We start from the raw sequence: 21,183 nt of genomic DNA on the forward strand, positions 1-21,183 counted from the left end.
CCCTCTCATCCTTACCAAGCCCTTCAGGTCTGGTATGGGTATTAAGGGGGAACTCCACGCTGAAATTTAAAAAAAAAACAGCGTGGGTCCCCCTCAATATCCATACCAGACCCTTATCCGAGCATGCAGCCCGGCAGGTCAGGAAAGGGGGGGGACGAGCGAGCGCCCCCCCCCTCCTGAACCATACCAGGCCACATGCCCTCAACATGGGGGGGTGCTTTGGGGCAGGGGGGGCTCCCCCCCCAAAGCACCTTGTCCCCATGTTGATGAGGACAAGGGCCTCTTCCCCACAACCCTGGCCGGTGGTTGTGGGGGTCTGCGGGCGGGGGGCTTATCAGAATCTGGAAGCCCCCTTTAACAAGGGGGCCCCCAGATCCCGGCCCCCCCCCCTACGTGAACGAGTCTGCGGTACATGGTCCCGCAGACTCCTTCACAAAAAAACTAAGTGTGGTGTAAAAAAAACACAGTACAGGGTCTTTGACAAGTCCTTTATTAAAACAATGTCCCCCGAAGTAGATCCAACGTCAATCACGACGGCGGCGGCAGGGACCCGAAAAAAGAAAAAAAAAAAGGTTCCGCTCCCGTCGGAGGCTCCCAGCCTTGTGAAGAAGAGGCTAGCTGACAGTTCTTATATAGGTATGGGGCGGGGCCAGCCGGGCACATCATCCCCGCCCCTTACCTATTTGAGAAATGTCACCCTGTCTCTCCGCTGAGGCTAACTAGCTGAATGCAGGAGACAGTCTGACATTTCTTATATAGCTATGGGGCGGGGCCAGCCGGGGACATCATCCGAGTGACCCGCCCCATGTCACATGCTTGCTGTTCCTGGCTGGCCCCGCCCCATAGCTATATAAGAAATGTCAGACTGTCTCCTGCATTCAGCTAGTTAGCCTCAGCGGAGAGACAGGGTGACATTTCTCAAATAGGTAAGGGGCGGGGATGATGTGCCCGGCTGGCCCCGCCCCATACCTATATAAGAACTGTCAGCTAGCCTCTTCTTCACATGGCTGGAAGCCTCCGACGGGAGCGGAACCTTTTTTTTTTTTTCTTTTTTCGGGTCCCTGCCGCCGCCGCCGTGATTGACGTTGGATCTACTTCGGGGGACATTGTTTTAATAAAGGACTTGTCAAAGACCCTGTACTGTGTTTTTTTTACACCACACTTTTTTTTTTTGTGAAGGAGTCTGCGGGAGCATCTACCGCAGACTCGTTCACGTAGGGGGGGGGGCCGGGATCTGGGGGCCCCCTTGTTAAAGGGGGCTTCCAGATTCTGATAAGCCCCCCGCCCGCAGACCCCCACAACCACCGGCCAGGGTTGTGGGGAAGAGGCCCTTGTCCTCATCAACATGGGGACAAGGTGCTTTGGGGGGGGGAGCCCCCCTGCCTCAAAGCACCCCCCCATGTTGAGGGCATGTGGCCTGGTATGGTTCAGGAGGGGGGGGGCGCTCGCTCGTCCCCCCCCTTTCCTGACCTGCCGGGCTGCATGCTCGGATAAGGGTCTGGTATGGATATTGAGGGGGACCCACGCTGTTTTTTTTTTTAAATTTCAGCGTGGAGTTCCCACTTAATATCCATACCAGACCTGAAGGGCTTGGTATGGATGAGAGGGGGGACCCACGCTGTTTTTTTTTTTTTTTTTTTTATTGTGGACCTTTATTTTTACATTCAGCTGTCAAAATATATATTATCTAGACCTTTGAAATAAGTAAAATCATTACAGAAATAATTATAAAGGATAAGAAACAAAAATAGAATCACTAGAACTAAGGAAATCTAATTAGATTACATGAAGATATGCCGAGTGCTGTTTATTAAACACAATAGTCGCGAGCGAGTGCCGGCTCTCAGAGGAATCCACAATCAGATTCACTATTAGTCAGTGGCTAAAAAGCAAACGCCCATGGCAGAAGTCTAAAATGTGTTCTGCACATGCTCAGTTGTATCTGCCAAAGACACTGCACGGGCTTCTAGATTTTTACTGTGTCGATTTCCTTGAAAAAAACGATTTTTAACACATTTTTAATTTTTTTGGAAATAGCAGATATTGTTTAAAGTGAAGTCCTGATATTTGGCAAAGCAAATTTCTAAGTGAACATGTCTCTACAGTGATTTTTCATGGTTTTAGACTTGCTTCTTAGCAAGTCTGTTTTGTGAGTCTGATTTCGGGCGTGTGTCTCTTTGTGAATTAGATTGGGCATCTGCTTATGGGCTCTGCTCAATAGTGAATTAGGTTGCAGGGTAAAAAATGACGGACGCCCATGAAAATTGGGCTTAAGCCCATAAATATGCGCCCACGCCCAATAGTGAATCAGGGCCTATATGTTAAGCTCCTGAAGTCTCCAGAACTGGAAACAGTATTCTAAACGACCCCTGTAGTGATGCATCCTAGAATTCTATTTGCTTTCCCCGCTTCCTGGCCACACTGTTTGCTCATTTTGCAATCATCTGAAATAAGTACCCCCAAATCTTTTTCTTCTGAAGTGCTGGCCAACAATATACCCCCAGTGTTATACTCTTTTAAGGGAATCTTTCTCCCTAGGTGCATTGTTTTACATTTAGAAACATTGAACTGCAATTTCCACTGTTTTGACCAATCTTCCAGCAATGCCAAATCATGTTCCATGGTAGTCTAGGTTCACACCTATGCGTTTTCCAGTGCCTTTTGCCTTTTGCAGAAACACACTACAGTCCATTTAACATGATTTCCTATGGGAAAACATTGTGTTTTTGGTTCTCAAGACTTCAATGGAAATGCTGCAGAAAAGCATGTAGTGCGTTTTTGATGCGTTGCCTAGCAACAAGGAAAAAAAAGCAAAACACATAAAAAAAAGCATCAAAAACGCATTTGCAAAAATGCAAAATGCACTGCCGAAACGGATCAAATGCAAACTGCATAGGTGTGAACCTAGCCTTACAAACACCTCCAGGGCTATCAATCCTCTTGCACACCTTGTGTCATCAGCAAAAAGACATACCTTACCCAACAAACCTTTAGTTATATCACTTACATATAGATTAAATAGAACAGGACCTAGTACAGAGCCCTGGGGTACACCACTTGACTGGTCTCTTTTCCGAGTGAACCCCATTTACAACCACACTCTGGTATCTATCCTTTAGCCAGCTGCATATTATTATTATTATTAATATACAGTATTTATATAGCACCAACAGTTTGCTCAGCGCTATACATTATAATGGGAGACAATACACAAGACAGTACAGTAACAATACAGTGCAATACACGAGGGGTTCGAGGGCCCTGCTCCTTGGAGCTTACAATCGAGGAGGGAGGGGATAGTGGTACACAAGGAAATAGCTGTGGGGGATGGAGTGGTAGGAAGAGTGGAGGAGATCGGCAATTAGGTGAGGGCGGGGTAGGCTTCCCTGAAGAGATGGGTTTTCAGGGTGTGCCTAAAGGTGAGGAGGGTAGGTGACAGTCTGATGGATTGGGGTAGTGAGTTCCAGAGGATGGGCGAAGCCCTGGAGAAGTCCTGGAGACGGGCATGGGAGGAGGAGACCAGGGAACTAGAGAGTAGGAGGTCTTGTGAGGAGCGGAGATTACGTTTTGGGTGGTATATGGATATCAGGTTGGTGATGTAGTTTGGGGCAGTATTATGAACAGCTTTATACGTCAATGTTAGTAATTTGAATTTTATGCGTTGGGCAATCGGAAGCCAGTGGAGGGATTGGCAGAGGGGGGAGGCGGATACGGAGCGGTTAGTAAGGTGAATGAGTCTGGCCGCAGAATTCAGGATAGACTGAAGCTGGGATAGCCTGTGATGAGGTAAGCCGGTGAAGAGGGAGTTACAGTAGTTAAGTCGTGATATAATAAGGGAGTGAATGAGTTGCTTAGTAGTTCTGGGGTTAGGAACGGACGTATTTTGGAGATGTTGCGGAGGTGGTGTCTATATGAATTTGTCAGTGATTGGACCTGGGGCTGGAAAGACAGATAGGAGTCTACAATGACACCTAGTACTCTGGCATATCTACTGGACCATTCAAGGGCCAAGTCCTAACTTGTACAACTTTTGTATTAGATCATTATGTGGAACTGTATTAAATGCCTTGCTGAAATCAATGTTCACAGCACCACCCTGGTCAGAAACAGATGTTAAACTCACTGGCCTGTAATTGCCAGCTTCTACCTCGCTGCCCTTCTTGTGGATAGGTACATTATTAGCTGTCCATCAGTCATGGGGGACGTCTCCTGTTAGAAGAGGTTGATTAAAAAGCAATGGTGGAAAGATTCTACCTCATGCTGAAAAGCAGAAACAGAGCATAGAGTGCATGTGCGCAACACTCCCTAGTGACACAGGATATTAACCCTCTCCATGGAAACCAATACAAAACAGGTGTAATGGTGGCACCTTTAATAAATATAGCAACCCCCCCCATGTTTGGCGCACACGGCCTACTCAGAATGAGTCTTCAGAAACTGGATCACACCACAACCTGAGGCTAACACAATACACAAAGGTATACAAAACACCACAAGCAGAGCCCAATGGACAAAAATGACATCACAGGCAATCCAGTACTTCAAAGCTAGTACTGAGGACATACCAATCTAGATAGCTGCATATATAATATAATACTGTGGCTGCCATATTCATACAATCGAATGACTATAATAATACTCGTGCTCAGGTATCCAAATCCTATCAGCAGCTACCACTATTTGTTGACTCCAAATTACAAAATATATAAAACAGGGTGTGATGCTGTAAAGGCATAATTACAATAGAATTATAAACCATAGAGTTTTAAAATAGTCTAAAAAGAAAGTCCAAAGGAGTTTCCAAAACCCCTCAGAAGTACCCACAAGACGACATAGGTGATATCAGTCAGCACTTACCAGCAGTAGCGAGCACACAATGAGGTTCATTTACTAAAGGAAAATATACTGTGCACTGCAAGTGCAGTTGCTTCAGGGCTTAGTAACTGAGATAAAGCTTCACTTTGCAAAGAGTACCCAATCACATGCAAGGAAAATAAAAAAACAGCATTTTTGCTTGCACGCGATTGGATAATAGAAATCAGCAGAGCTTTTCCTCATTTCAGAGATTCCCCTCAGATCTACAGCAACTGCACTTAAAGTGCACTTGCAGTGCACAGACTATTTGCCTTTAGTAAATCAACCCCAAAGCCTCTCACCAACAGGTGTTGACCCTCATAATAAAGAGTGTTCAAACAGTGCTTATGACAGACATTTCTCAGTCCAACACCTCCATCCAGCTTGATGTGACCCTACTCTAGGCAGTTCAGAAGCCTGAGTGGGCAGCCTCATAGGACTGTGTAGTGTTGCAGGAGTGACAGTAAGGAGCACGGACCTATGAGTGATCCACTGTCATCCCCCCTCCGATGTGTCCAGACTGGATGGACCTGCCACACTGCTGACAACACACTCTGCCCTGGTCGCTCAGGCTTCTGAACTGCCCAGAGTTTTGTATAAGAGTGCATCAAGCCGGATGGAAGTGGTGGGCTGACAGATGTCTTTCATAAGCACTGTTTGAACATTCTTTATTAGGAGGGTCAACACCTGTTGGTTAGAGGCTTTGTGTGGTTCTTACTGGTGGTAGATGCTAACTGATATCATCTATGTCTTCTTCTGGGGACTTCCGAGGTGTTTTGCACACTAATTTGGACATCCTTTTTGGAATGAACTCTATAGTTTACTATGTTATATATATATATATATATATATATATACCTTTAAAGCGCTGTCTCCTGTTTTATATATACAGGCATCGTTGAGGAGCCACATACTACCATGGTAATATTTCTGTTGCAGTATAGATGGCCATGTTAACTTATTATCTGTGTGCAAACATCCTTCAGATCTATGACTTCCATTTGGCACCATAGTGCAAGCTGTGTGAATATTTGCAGCCATGATGTTATACTGTGACCGTATCTTTTCAAAGGCGTCCTAAAATTGTTTGTACTTTATTATAAAACACCATGAATGCTACATATTTAATGGGACTCACACCTAAATAAAACACGCCATTCCAAATTAGACATTTCAGATGCACATTTGCTACTTTTAACTTTTAAAAGATATACATGCAGTATGTGAGTTGACTGATCCATTTAGAATAGATACTTGTTTCTCTACAGGTGTATGATTATCCTAGCAGGTAATAATGCCTCTAAATAATCCCGCCAGTATGCCTGTATTATTTCCTTTAATCCACACTTACAGTAACTACATTATAGTATTATGTGACCATGAAGCCAAGTCATTAGCTCCTCAGCATTCCTAGATCTCAAGGCAACAAATAGCACACATGCCCTTCATGTTACACACCTTGATCTCCACCATCGCTTTTCATAGAACCTTCATCTGAGCCTTCCACTAGAATAAAAGGGAAATATGATCCGTAAAATAAAGGGAACATATTCAAGCCTATTGAATAACATTTTCAACTGTTTTATGGTTAACAGCTCTTGCCTTTGCCTAGTCAGACCCAATAATTGCAGTAAGCAAAAAAAAAAAAAAAACAGCCAGAAACATACAATGACACAAAGATGTTGTTAATTATTAAGATTTAATTTTTTGACCCTCTTGCAAATATTGGCCTTGGCCAATTATAGTCACTTGCTAATAGATGCAAAGAAAATGTTGACTTTATTATCTGATCATGCTATGATATAAACAAACTCCAGTTAAAGTGGTTTTTAGCAATACAACCTATAAGAACCTCTGTAAGGTTTTTGTAGCTATGTGTGACCCCAATGGGAACATTTATTTATTCTCACCAGGACAGGAAGTGAACATAAATCTCTTCAATGTGGACACAGGCTGTACTAAAATCCTAAAAAAAGGGTTCTATCCCTTTTTAATTCTATCCAAAAACTGAAAATAAAAAACTGGCTGCAACTGGTTTGGGATAAGCTGGGTATATAGCAAATTATATTTTATACAATATAAATATATATCAGGGTAGAATGTATACAACAGAAAATAAAAGAACTAATATTAAGTTTGTTACCTGAATGCTGATGAGGTTTCTCTGTGTCCTCTGAGTCCTCTGCTAAAACACATAAAGAGTAAGCACTGACTTTTAATAACAAGCAGCAACTAATTAATACTGCAATCTGTGAAGTAAAGTCACCAATGATTGACAGTGATCACCTAACAGAGATATAGCGGATACACTGCTTTTCCATTAAAACCTGTCTCCTCTTGACGGTTTATTTACTAAAGCTGGAGAGTCCAAAATCAGACTCCCTTCTGCGTAGAAACCAATCAGCTTCTAACCTCAGCTTGTTCAATGAAGCTTTGGCAATGAAACCTGGAAGCTGATTGGTTTCTATGCAGAAGTGAGTCTGATTTTGGACTCTCCAGCTTTAGTAAATAAACCCCTTGGTGTTAGGGAGTGGGGACATCATTTTCACACTGTGTCTATAAACTTTATACCCTGTTTGTGTAATAAACAAAACATACAAATAGACAAAATCTTTCTTAAAGTGAACCTGTGGTTTGTCCTGCATGGGCAAAGCAACAAGCTCACTTTAAGGGTCTACAACCAACAGCAAATACAAACTCACTTTGTGCTTCATTTGCCTTGTTTGGCCGCTAGGAGTGAAAATATCCTCTAATTCTAGGCATGATGGGTATGTGACACTGCGGGTGCTTGCCAACTGGTTTCTCAGGCACACTGCACTGTCACTTATGGCAATAGCTAAAGGGACAGTAAGTATGTGTAGCTGTGAGGGATGAAATGAAAGTGAACTTGTTGCTTTGCCCTTCTTGGGAAAAAAAACACAGGTTCACTTATGAGCTCATTCACACCTCTGGTTTTAACACATGGTAATGCATGCAAACGCACTTGCCATTACTTGTAATGTTGCTGGTTCACAGTCCTGTGGTGTATTGAAAGGCATTGACCAAAAAATGTCATGGAAATGGCAGTGCATGTCAATTAGATATATAGATGTGAAGCCAGCCTGAGAGTCAGAGGACACACTTCTGACATACATTATGGCTTTGGGATTGCATATACATTCACACACGGACAATGCAACCAGTCTTGAAAAATGCTTATGAAAACCATAATAATTATTTCATCTTTTTTGATTTAAAAAGCTTTTGTTAAGATTTTTTGACTTAACATAAAATGTTCTAGGAGTTTATGGAGGGGCACGGGATTCAAAGATAATTGGGTTTATACTGCTGCCTACAGAAGGATTTAGACACTGGCCAAAAAAGAACAGCCTAGTATAACCCCTCCTACTCCCAGCAGACTTTGGTGGTTTTGTAACCAAGCAGTCTGAGAACAAGGACACGAACACAAAGTAGTGGGGTCTGTGTCCCTCAATGAACCTCAGTGAGTACAAAAATCCATTTTTTTTTGAGGGACACAGGATTCCGGGACAACTAAGATGTCCAAAAGCAAACTACTTGAGGGATGGGTTAATATATTTTAGGTAAGATTAATAAAAAGAAAAAAACTTTTATTGTCAGTGTCAGTATGTCATAACTATTGTTTCTTGGCCCTACTATTGGTACAAACAACAAAACAAAAGACACATATACTGTATGGTATAGCTGTAAACATCAGGAGTAGGAGAATTTATTTTAGGGGTTTTTTGGAGGTGGGTTATGGTCATTGCAAGAAATATACAGATATAGAAATAAAATATACAGCTACATTTTGTTATCTATTTGGGCCAGTTGTTCTTTGATAATTTTTTTAAAAAATAAGGCAATATCCATTAACATTTACTACCAAATGAAGCCCCAATTTACCCTGAAAAAGAAAGCAAGGTATAATTCACCCGGATATGGATTAAGACATTAGGCTTGAATAATGATCTGCTTGAGCCACCAAGAAATGCTGAAATAAGAAACTAGTTCCCCATTACAGGGACAATCAAGGATGACAAAGAGAGAGTTAGTCTTTCAAATGGAAACATTGGCTTCAAAGTAAGCATGCAGAGCATGAACTACTTCCAGACAGTGATGGGAAATTACTGGAGCTGGACAGAGGGATGGAAAGTAGGGGCAAAAGTGCAAAATCCCCTTAGGAAGGAAGGATGCTTTGGGCCTCAACACCACCTTATCCCTGTGTAAGACCAGCATTGGTTCTTTACAGCACAAAGCCACCAGCACAGACACACATCTAGCAGAAGCCATGAAAACAAGGAGAGTAGCTTCATGAGTAAGATGGGTGAGGGGAATCATATGGGGCTGGGGGCACATGAGATACAGCCTGTACAAACATCTTAACTGGAGAATGGGAAGCTAGCATAGCAGTCTCTGGAACATGATCACAAGCACTACAAATGGACACTTGCTTTATGGGCGGACTGACCATTCGTGCACTCGGGCACTGCCCAAGGACCCAGGGTGAGTAGGGGTCCCCATGAGATGCCACTAGTACCTTTCATAAGCTTGTTTGAGTGTGGGTGAGGGCATAGGGGCCCCATTATCCCCTATTGCCCGGGGGCCCCATGATTTGTCAGACCGGCCCTGTTGCTGATCCAGCTAAGATGTGTGACACACTGTAATTCCTTGGATCAAAACTTCTTTACTTGCACAAAGTGAAGCATGCCTCCTATGTGCATGGATACACCTTGGGGGAAATAAACGTCCTAGCTTTTAGCACCCTAGGAATCAACATTTCAGAAAAGTTCCTATCCCTCAAGACCTGGGCTTCAATTGCCATAAAATTAAAGTCAAAGACCACAAAGCAGTCCTTTTGAATATGATAGATAGATAGATAGATAGATAGATAGATAGATAGATAGATCAGGCTGTACTAATCCTAAGGAATCATAACAGCATCCACTACTCCTGCCAGAGGATCTTTGTGCCTAGAGACAAACCTGTCCTTTACTTTGTTATGGAACCTAGAGGTCCACATTCAGTATCACCTGTGACACAGGCCCTGACAGTTGAGGAATTTTATTAACATTTGTACTTGCCTGTACCTGGCTGGTCAGTACTGCATCAGTATAACCTAATTGTCTCAATCCTGTGCCCCTCAATGAATGTGAAATAAAAAAGAAAAACAGCAGTAAGCAATACTCAACTCTTCAAGCCAAGAGATGAAGTGATTCATATAGGGTTCTATTTATAAAACAATAGTTGCACAAATGTCAGAAGTGGTCCAAATTTGGTATAGTTTTCTTTTTGAAGTATTTCAGAAAACTATACAGCATTTTGTCCATTTTGGCCACGCGATGGAGCTGATGATACAGGTATCTTAGAAAAAATAAGGGAGGTTTTGTTCAATTTGCAAGAATGCTTCTGATATTCGTACAACAAATGTTTTTTAAATAGACCCCATAGTTTAGTGAATTATTTAACAAATTAATATAATAGACCTATGGAGTTTTTTTTAGTAATTGATACTGCCATACTGATTATTTTAAATATTATTCTGCATTATTTAAAATTTTCACAGTCAGTGCTCTCATATAGCATTACTAAAGCTGAACTGGTATGATTTTTGTATAGTTACATTGGTCCAGCTAGGACCAATGTAAACATCTCAAACCTAAGTGATCTTTGTGGAAGATGCAAATCACTGTAGTAATAGTTGCTGAGTTGAATTAGTCTATGGATTGAATATTTACTGCCCTAGAATATATGCTTAATTAGTGTGACTGTAAGAGATTTGGAAAAGCAATAAAACACATTTGAAAAAATTTGACACAGTTTGACATTATAATCATATATTTCTGAGTCTTTTTTTTTATGATCCAGATTCTCAACCACTGGGCCACAACTTCCCCCCTGTCAGTCTACAGCTTCCAGTCTGTCCCAACAATCACTGCTGCTATAGCGCTATGCTTGAAATCAAATTAGACTAAATGCAGTGAGTGGCTGGGACAGAAGACACAACAGGATGGTTCTCTGATCTGACACTCCAGGCCCGGCTAATCTCTTGAGACAGTGAGCAGGAAAAAAGAACCATAGTATGGTAGGATAAGACAACCAGATATAATACAGGCACCTGGCAGTAATTTTTGTTTACTTAGGACTCCAAATTTGTTTAATGCTTAGCCAGTAAAGAAGAAGGGACAAGTCATGTGACCAAAAGAAAGGGCAGCAGGATTAGTATTTGGAGACACATACACTTAGGAATCAAAATTGTGCCCCTAAGACTACACCAGCATTCTCATATAGACAGCAGAGCCAGTCTGTAAGGCTGCTATGTTAGATGAAGTGCAAGAATGTCAGTCTGGTGACGTCAATGTGTTTAGTTGCTCTATTCTCCTTGTCTTCGTATATAGCATTGTACAGAGACCAAGGTAAGAGAACACCTGGAGCACAGTAAGCTGTGTAATACTGGGAATGTATTGCCTTCCACTGTAAATATAAGCATGTGTAGGTGGTTTGTGGATCATGAATAAAATATGCACCTTGGTAAGTTTCCTCTCTGCTATGAACCTGCTGTTTAGGGATGTATATCTATTCAAACAGGTGAAAACTGAGCTTTCAGACTCTGGAATCCCTTGTTTTCACAGACTTAGAATATATACTGTTCATCTGGCATCAATTGACTTGGGCGCATTTTTTATCAGTACCCTGTAATTGTGCCAACATTTTATTTTGCTGTGCTTTCCATAATATATTTAGATAGAGCTAAAAGTTCTGATATCTGTTTAAAATGTATCTAAAAGCAAAACTCTATTTTGATTTTGTATAGAGTAGAGAAGGGTTAAGACCCCTGCTAGGTTATTTCTTTAGCAAAAGGTAATGCATAATCAGAAGAAGATCTGGGGGCAAAGAAGTATTACTATCCATTGAATAAAAATTTCATTTTTATTAAAAATTATTTCAAAATATTTTAATTGTACAAATTGTACAATTGAACAAATCCGCCCAAATATATAAATATATATTGAGTGTTGTTTTAGTCACAATATACAATGTCCACAATTGATGGCATAAGTCAATCCAGACAAACAAAATTATGGGATAGATATCACTCACAAAACAAGGGGCAGGCTGTAGTTGTGTCCACGAAGGCATTGCTTCACAGAAATCACTATGCAGATGGGAAAAGAGGGCAGAAGCTGAAGAGACTCATAACTAGAAATACTTTGTCCACAGTCTTCCTTAGAGGGCATGGCCATGATCTCTCTTTTGGGGTATATTCATGAAAGTTCTTCATGCTCATGCGCTCTGCTTTTTTATGTTGACCATGAACATCCTTGTGATCACACAGACCTTTTGTCCCAGTCATATTTCTGTAATTTTATTGTACAATGTAGGTGTCTGGTCAGCTAAAAACTAGCCTTTGGACACATCTGAATATTGCCAGGGTGACAATTTCAGTCAAACCTTTGTCTATAACTGTATTTATTTTTAGCTGAGGTCTTGGTATAGTAGTGTTTTACAATTAAGATGTTTTTAAATGACTTTATTAAAGATTTTTTATTCCATTCATAGCAATGCCTCCAGATCTCCTTGTTATTTAAACCTTTTGATATTCTTCTATATTGTATCAGGTTGATAGAAAAATTTCCATCATGCCCTTCCCAGCAATGTAACATGAAATTTGTGTAAATCTCCCAGTAGGAGAAAGTCCCCTCTTAGCGCCTTGGTCAGTTGTCCCTGTAAGAAGTGTTCTCATTTGAAGATTTCCCCTTCTTCTGGGGAGAACTTTAAAATTTCCAGCATTTCCATATTTTTATTGTATGAGTATTACCTTTTTAATTTTTACTGTTGGAGCATGAAATGTTTTGGAAGAATTTACTCAGTCCTGGTCTCACGAAGATTGTGAACCACTAGTCTAGAAAGTAGATTGCACAGGCAGGAGTTGCTGATGACACATATATAGGCTCTACTAATACATTCTAAATTGGCTATGCATCATATGTTATATGGTTTTGGTTATGTGCAGTGTTATAATGAAAATTTTAAAGTAATGTAATTTCTGCCTTGAAATGAGAAACAACCACGTTTCACATATTTATATCTGTTAAATCAACAAAAGGTTGACCTTCAAAGTCCCTGTTTGAAAATTTGGCAAACTTAAAGCAATCTCACCTGATTCTAAGACAGTGTCTTTAATATTTTCTCCTGTTAAATACAGAAACAGAAACATTGTGTCAATTAAAAGCAAGAGATACATGTTAAAAATATTTTCATAATTCTAAAAATCACAATAAATAAAAGTGTGCTCTCTCTGAGTTCTTTAATTACTTTAAACAATCATTTACAAACATTTATAGCACCTAGAGTATAACTTTTTTACACCATGGGTTAGTGTACATGGGTGTTTGAGATATGTTCACCATTCATTCATATTTGCTTGTATGGAGGAATCAAGGCTAGACATGAAATAATCTAAACCCAATATTAACGGATCTGGCCATGCAGAGATGCATAGGACTGTAACTCCACTGAGAAAAGACTTTATCCAAAGTGCATAATCTTATCCTCACCTTGTTCTTGGCTAAGTCCTGTCATGTCATCTGAGATATCTGTTAACATAAGTAAACAGCAAGATTAAAGTTTTCAAAATAAGTTATAAGATACTGTTTCTTTAGTTTTTTTCACATCATTGAATAGAAGTTGTTGTGTTCCTGTCAAGGTAATAGTCTTATTTGTGACCATGTTTCCAGTTTAAGAAAAAAAAAAAAATATGGCGTTCATGTTTCTGTTGGGTTTCTTCTGGGATCTACAACTCATGTGTAGGTTTTTGCCACCAAATTAAACTACATAAACTTGCTCACGAAGTGCTGTTGGTCAGTTGCACAACAGTTTCATAGTAAAATTTGAGTCTGCATTTTTGCAGTACCACAATGCATTGTCTTAAAAGTTTAATAAAATGTCAAAACAAGGTGCAAGTGTACAAAAACATTTCAAAACCCCAGCCCCACATTATCTGAATCCCCTATATATATATCTATACATATAAATATGTGTGTGTGTTTGTTAAAAACTGACTAGAGTAAGGACAGTAAGCAAGCACTTAAATAGGCAGAAAACTGAAGCTCTGCAGTGTGGACTTTTTTTTGTACTGTATCTGCTGCCAACAGTACAATTGTGGTCTGCAGTTTCTGCCTGCAGTGTATCAGCCAAGGTAAAAGTACCAGCCATTTGGTAACACATACATGCTGAAATGAAATGACTATGCACCAAAGAGCTCAGTGGGAGCACCACCTCAATTATCAAGTCGGCAGCAAAAGGCATGTACTCCTCCCCAAGGGCACATAGCAGCCAGCCGCCATTACTTTACACAGAAAACCATTCCTGATAAAATCATGCTGGCAGTTATCAGGAAGAGTGAGGGGTGTTGTTGGCAGTGAGGAGGAGGAAATATTTTAAGAAGGATTCAAAAGGGACATTTAACCCTTCCCCAAAACAAGGGGAAAAACCTGGAGGATCTACTGCCCCCATCCAAGAAGAAGCATTAAGTGCCCCACTCTGAAGATGCATGGCAAAGAAGCTCTTTGCTGCATTTCCTGATGGAAAATTTCCTGATTAGATGATGATCCACTGCATTGTAGGCATAGCTGCTCAGGAAAAACATAAGGGTATAGGCTGGTTGCCCTCCCACAAGGTAGCTTTGGTTAGACCATTTTTGCTAACACAGGCAAAGCTGCCATAAATATTTAATGCACACTACAGTACAGTTGGTGCCCAGTATGTAAGCAGCTATATTAGGCCATAGTTTCAAGGGGATAGATTAGACATATTTTTATAAGAAATATAAATTAGAGTGTACCCTAGAAATATTGAACAGATTTAGTAGGTCAAAGTTGCAAAGCAAGAGACCAGGCAGGTATTTATTCAAGAAATTTAAAATGGAGTGTGTTATTTTTGAGACAGCAGCCAGATAACATACAGACTCAACTGATACTGAATAGTATGTAAGCAGTTACATGGAGCAGGTTTGTAATCATGGCCTTCTCCTCACCCCTGTTCTCCAGATTTTACCGCTCACTTCCTGTCCTGGGTTCCCAGGCTTCTGTACTTATTTGCCCACAAAGCTTTACAACATGGTCTGTACAATTGCACTGTAGAATACTGCCATTTTGTGCCCATATAACAACCTGCAAGCAGTATTACGGCAGGGTGTTACATTAATTTGCTATTTTTTGAAACTGCAAACACTTTAGATGTTCGATACAAACCCAAAACTCATCCTGAGTAGTTATAAAAGTACATGTCTACAGACTCTTTTTTTATAGAGTCTGAAAGTTTTGGGTAGTAGTGTAAGCCTGTTAAAGGTCAATTACACTGTAAGCTAAAATGAGGAAGAAAATTATTCAAATTACATTAAACATTTGCTCATTTAATGCAATCTCATAATTACCTGATTCAAGGCCGATTTCTCCTACTTTACTTGCGTCATCTGTTAACATTCAGAAAGAGTGAAAAATATATTTTAAAAATGAGCCATTTCTGAATAACAAAAAGGTTCAACAAACTTTACAATATCTCTATAATATATGCAATAGCATACCTAGGATATCTGGCACCCAGGGCAGATTTTTTTTGTTAAAAAAAAAAAAGAACCCAAACAACAAAGTTATTTTAATAATCCTGAAAAATCCAGCAGCTGTACGTATGTTGCAACTTCATAAAATGATACTGAACTTGGCATATCAATCTACTTGACATGCAGGAGCTCAAACATGCTATCTCCTGCACAGGGCTCTTGTTAGAAACCATGGGGCCTCATACAGCCAACCTTACAGCCATACACCCCGCCCAAAAAAAAGCACAGTTTACTATGCTTCAGTTATGAATGAACACAGTGAGTGATTGGTACTGATCACTCATTATGTTCATTCAGGAAAGCAAGGGGCTGGTACATGTGACACATTTGCCAGACCCGTCTCCCACACTCCATCCTAAAGAATCCTATTTTGTACTTGCAGCTGTCAGTGGAAAGGAGAGGAAAGCTGGGAGCACTGTGGGGATGGGGGCACACAGGGAGGCCTGGGCACAAGAGGGAAATATAGAGTGCACAGGGAGGGTAATGGGTTGTGGCAAGGCCAATAACTGGAACCGATCACCTGTATGGCCCTCTCTGCAGCAGCTGAAAACCAGAGGGAGGGGGACTAGAATAAGCCAGTTTTCAGCTGCTGCAGAGAGAGCCACGGGATCAGTTCCAGTAATTGCCCCTTCTGCTGTGCCAATTATCCCCCCTGCCCACATCCAATTTACCCAGCTGCCTGGGCCCCCCTTCTGGCCTGGACCCTGTACAGTAGGACTGGTGATACCCCCTTATCCATGGGTCTGCTGCTGCATAGTTGCCAACATGTGAAAATAATTAAGAGGGAATCTTTGAAAGGGTCATAAACAAAAATGTGCCACATTATGTTTACTGAACGCCAGGAGGAAATGGACAATAAATTGGTGTTGCTTTATGGTGTATGGCTCATAGTGTGGGAAATATATAATCCCCATCCTTGACTTCTCCTTCAACCCACAGTGTCTTGCTTTTACCATTGAAGATAAAGCGGAAGATGTGGCAAGCTTCAATAGTAACTTTTCCAACATTGGTGGTCAGTGGCAGGGTTAAGCTGGCCATATACTAGTAGATTTCTGAACAAATGTTTCAATGAACATTCATATCAATACAAACATTTTCAGTACATTCGATGGCTTGATGAATGTTTTTCAGAAGTACTTTAAAATTTTGTTTATTTTTAATATTGGATTTTGATTTGAATGTAATTTTCTTAATAAAAACCACATTCACTGTTAGAAATTTTTTCAAGAAAAATTTTCCTTCCTACTTCTTCGTATTTTCTCTCAATGTGGTTGAAAAAGAACATTGATTGATCCCCAAAAATGATTAGAAAATCAAATAAATATTCCTAAAATGAAAAATGTATGGTCAGCTTTAGATTTTATAAGGAGCCTTTCCTCACCCATCATTGGTGGCCATTGCAGGCTTAGGCTGTAATAGAAATCCTCCATCCCAGTATTGGTTCTCAGTGATTTATTTACTGGAGTACATTCTCCTGTGCTGCTAACTTTGCCTGTTGGCCAGGACCATATTTCTATTATCAGGTAGAGATCATTCCGCCTTACAGCTCTGGATTGTTGCAGTGCAAAGTGCTGAAAAAAAGTGTTTCAGCACTAAGCACACTGCTGCCATTCCGTTACAGGGGGCTGTACCAGTACATCCTCCAAGTGGTAGTACACAATATGGACCAACCCACCCCAGTAATGCCATTGACTATGTTGTATATGATTTTCTTTTGCCTACTTTCCCAATCACTATAATAAAAAAAAAATAATAATATTAATAAACATTTGTGCAGGTTCCCTCTAGGTTAACAGGATCTTCTGTCACTGTGTACGTGTGTTGTTGTGAGGCATTGGTAAGCCGATTAGACTAAGTACCGCTGGGGAAGAACAACAAAAGATTCAATGTTTATTGCAATAAAATACTCACCTGGGTCATGACCTGTTTCTTTTGTGTCCTCTGAGTCATCCACTGAAAAGACAAAAAAGTAAAAATGGCTTTTCGGCAAGATATATTCCCACGTTCAATAAGCTTAAAAGGTTAAAAATTGAACCTATATGGCTCACGTCCAAAGTTAGAAAAACAATTAAGTAAGATATCCTTTGTCATTTTATCTTAGCAGCAAGAGCAATGATTCCTCACCACTTGAGATCAACAACTGTCCCATCTTTAGCAGAATGGGCAATAGAACCAAATAACAGACTGAAACAGTATAGAAGCACTTGGAATGGTCAATGTTCAGGACTTCTCAGGCCTTTATTGAATGGATTTCTGGCAGTCCCTCCCTTTTCTAGCTAAGTCTAGAGGAACACAAGTCTGTCTTTCTGTTTTTTGTTTCTTTTAATCTGACAAAATTTATTAAATATCTTCTTCAGCTCTGTGTATGAAAAAGGAAATTGTGGAGCTCAAGTCCATAATGGGGATAGCATTGCCATGACCCTAAAAGAACCCCAGTGGCTCAAAATTTATATGGTCTAGAAACATTTAGACAAAATAAAGGTGAATAAATCGCCTGGACTAGATGGCTTACACCTACATGTTGTAGGGTGCCAAGGATGGGTGCTGGATGGCAGGAATGTTTTCCCATTATTTGGGTTTAGTCCCTTTAAGGGGGACAATAAGAGATGTTTTGATTACTCAGGGTTCTCACACATGGAGGCTGAGGGGTTCCAGTGTAGTTTGGTTGGAGAGGACTGACAAAGTTCTCTCAGGATTTGTTAAGTCCTCATTTGGGACCTGTAATTCATTTAGACTTGGAGAGCCTTCAACTCTGATTACAGGGACTTTGGCCCCATAAGAGTTAACCCATCTTCAGAGGAGGCCTGAAAATGTGAAGGAAGGAGTCAGCATCTGTCTGTGAGGTGGAGTGGAGTAGTTCACAACTGTGAGAAAATGTCTGGTGTCTGAGCCTTTGTTTTCTGACCTCATGTGGCTTTCCCTGTAGCAAACAGGAACCTTAACCCAGGTGTGGGACTGGTGGTATTTGTTTTTTTATTTTTTATTATACAAATGGAAAAAAAACAAACATTTTTAAAATACAATATTTTCTACTTTCTGTTACAAAACATATTTAACCGCCTCCCGCCCGTCATATACTCCAATGACGGGCGCAAGGTGGTTCTCTCATTCTGGGAGTACGTCATATGACGTCCTCCCACTTTTACCACGCATGCGCGGCCGCGGGAGCGCGCCGCACGGCGATCGCTGTTGATCTGTGTTCCTGGGACACAGATCATCATCGATCGTGGCAAGGAGCGGGTTGGCTGCGGTTTTTTTTATGTGACAGGCTGTGATCAATCACAGCCTGTCATAAGTGTACACAAATAGCGGTAACTCACTGTTACCAGCTTCCCTGCGGCAATTGCTGTTGGTCTGTGTTTCTGGGACACAGATCATCATCATCAGTCCTGGCAAGCAGCGGTTGGCTGGAGATTTTTCCATGTGACAGGCTGTGATCAATAACAACCTGTCATAAGTATAAACACAGAGCGGTAACTCACTGTTACCAGCTTCCTCTCCTCACACACAGATCTTGTGTGAGGAGAGCAATCTTCTAATAGTGAGTTACCGTTTTTTTACAGTGCATACAGAGATCACAGCCCTGTCACAGTGTTCATCAGTGTATCTGTCGCTATCAGTGCACCTGTCGCTATCAGTGCACCTGTCGCCATCAGTGTACCTGTCGCCATCCGTCTACCTGACACCATCAGTGTACCTGTCAACATTGGTGTACCTGTCAACATTTGTGTACCTTTCATCCAGCAGTACTGATTCAGCGTATGAGCCAAAAGGGTCCACACACCCAATCCACCACATGCCACTTTATTCTTCTATAATGCCCAGGTCACGCTACGAGATGATCGTGCTTTTCCTTCATTTCAGTGACAATACCCAGTGCCCTCCCAGAGACCCCCCCATATTATGACAAGCTATATAAAATGTGCCCACTTTTTAAATTTTTTTCCAAAGATTTGCTGAAATTCTTGTCCCCGATAAAAATATATGTGTAGACGAATCCCTTGTCCACTTCACTGGCTGGCTTGGAATTAAGCAGTATATTCCAAGTAAGAGGGTAAGATATGGAGTAAAGCTCTACAAGCTTTTTGAAAGAGCCACGGGATATTTATATGCATTCCGTGTATATGAAGGCAAAGATTCCCAGCTCCATCCCCCTTTGTGCCCAACCTATATTGGAACAAGTGGGAAAATTGTCTGGGACCTGGCTTATCCACTTTTTCAAAAAGGCTATCACGTTTATGTGAATAATTTGTACACCAGTCTGCCCCTTTTCCGATACCTGTACCGTGAGAAAACCCTGGCCTGCGGTACCTCCCGAAAAAACAGAAAGGGCTTCCCACAATTATTAGTTAATACCAGGCTACAAAGGGGGGAATCAGCAAGCCTAAAAAATGACGAAGTGCTGGCCCTGAAGTGGAAGGATAAGAGAGACGTTTACGTCCTGTCCACCATCCACAACGACACCTCGGTCGAAATTACTGGAAGACACGGTCCAATTCAAAAATTTATAGAAGAAATTGTCACATCCCTTGTCTATCAGGAAGGATCCCTCCCAGAAAGCATTTGTTCCGATTCTGTGAGCAGACTTCATGAGCGCCACTTCCCTAAGCGCATTCCACGAACAGAAGCAGGTCGAAGACGCAAAAAATAAAATGTCGGGTATGCAGCAGAAGAGGAGTTAGAAAAGACACAAGTTTTCACTGTCCCCGGTGTCCCTCCCAACCAGGCCTGTGCATTGGAGACTGCTTTGAACGTTTTCACACGTTACTAAGATATTAGCCCATATTTCAAACTGCCTGCCATTTCCCCATTTCAATATCTCTGCTGATCATTTGCCTGCTGCTCCAACCAACCATGCTACTGTCTTCTACCTTAACCAACCCCGGCCTGTTTATCGACTATGCCTTTGCCTGACGTTTGCAATGTTTATCCACCATGTTTTTGCTTTCCACCTGAACTGACCCTGGCCTGTTTATCAACTATGCTTCTGCCTGACGTCTGGATCAACCATGTTTATGCCTTCTTCCTGGACTGACCTCAACCTGTTAATCGACTATGTTTTTTGCCTGCCGCTTGGATTGATATTTTGCCCTGCTACTGTAGTAGTAGGATTCAGAATAACACAGGGGTCTCACATATGTGAGGGGCTTCAGAGTAGAGAAAAACAGTTTTTGGCTTTCTCTGCGTTTTGTAAGTCCCAGAACAGGGTCTGGTTGTCCGGAGGCTTCGAAGAGATTGGGTGGGATGAAGCCTCTACCCCTGTGCCCTGGTCCTACCTGACCAAGGCCCTAAGCCTGATGTTCCTGCCTGCTGCCTGGACCAATGCTTTGGCCTGACTGACCATATTTCTGCCTACTGCCTGTACTGACCCAGGACCTTTTATGGGCCATGTTCCTGCTTGCTGCCTGGACCAAAAGGTTCGCTGTACTGAACATATCTGTGCCTGCTGCCTGTAATAACCCAGGACATTTTATGTACCATATTCCTGACTGCTGCCTGGACAAATACATTGGCTGTGCTAACCATATTTCTGCCTGCTGCCTATAATGACCCAGGACATTTTATGGACCATGTTCCTGCCTGCTGCCTTGACAAATACTTTGGCTGTGCTGACCATATCGCTACCTGCTCCCTGTAATGACCCAGGACATTTTATGGACTATGTTCCAGCCTGCTGCCTGGATGTCAGCCTGCTGCCTGTACTGACCTAG

The 21,183-nt window shown here is 41.4% G+C and overlaps 1 protein-coding gene across 1 annotated transcript in view; it reads right to left on the reverse strand.

The window, feature by feature from the left end:
* The window catches only part of LOC149474766 (uncharacterized), a 1,567,000-nt gene that overhangs the window by 136,594 nt on the left and 1,409,223 nt on the right, over positions 1-21,183 (reverse strand). The window contains exons 7-12 of the mRNA XM_089693250.1: positions 17,384-17,425; positions 15,287-15,325; positions 13,410-13,448; positions 13,012-13,044; positions 6,998-7,039; positions 6,313-6,360 (exon numbers count right to left, since the gene is read on the reverse strand). Of these exons, the coding sequence (XP_089549376.1) occupies positions 6,313-6,360; positions 6,998-7,039; positions 13,012-13,044; positions 13,410-13,448; positions 15,287-15,325; positions 17,384-17,425 (243 nt within the window). The remainder of the gene's footprint in view (positions 1-6,312; positions 6,361-6,997; positions 7,040-13,011; positions 13,045-13,409; positions 13,449-15,286; positions 15,326-17,383; positions 17,426-21,183) is intronic.

This window comes from Staurois parvus, unplaced genomic scaffold (genome assembly GCF_062004578.1).
Source record: "Staurois parvus isolate SC_StPar_1 unplaced genomic scaffold, SC_StPar_1.0 ptg000001l, whole genome shotgun sequence".
NCBI lineage: Eukaryota > Metazoa > Chordata > Amphibia > Anura > Ranidae > Staurois > Staurois parvus.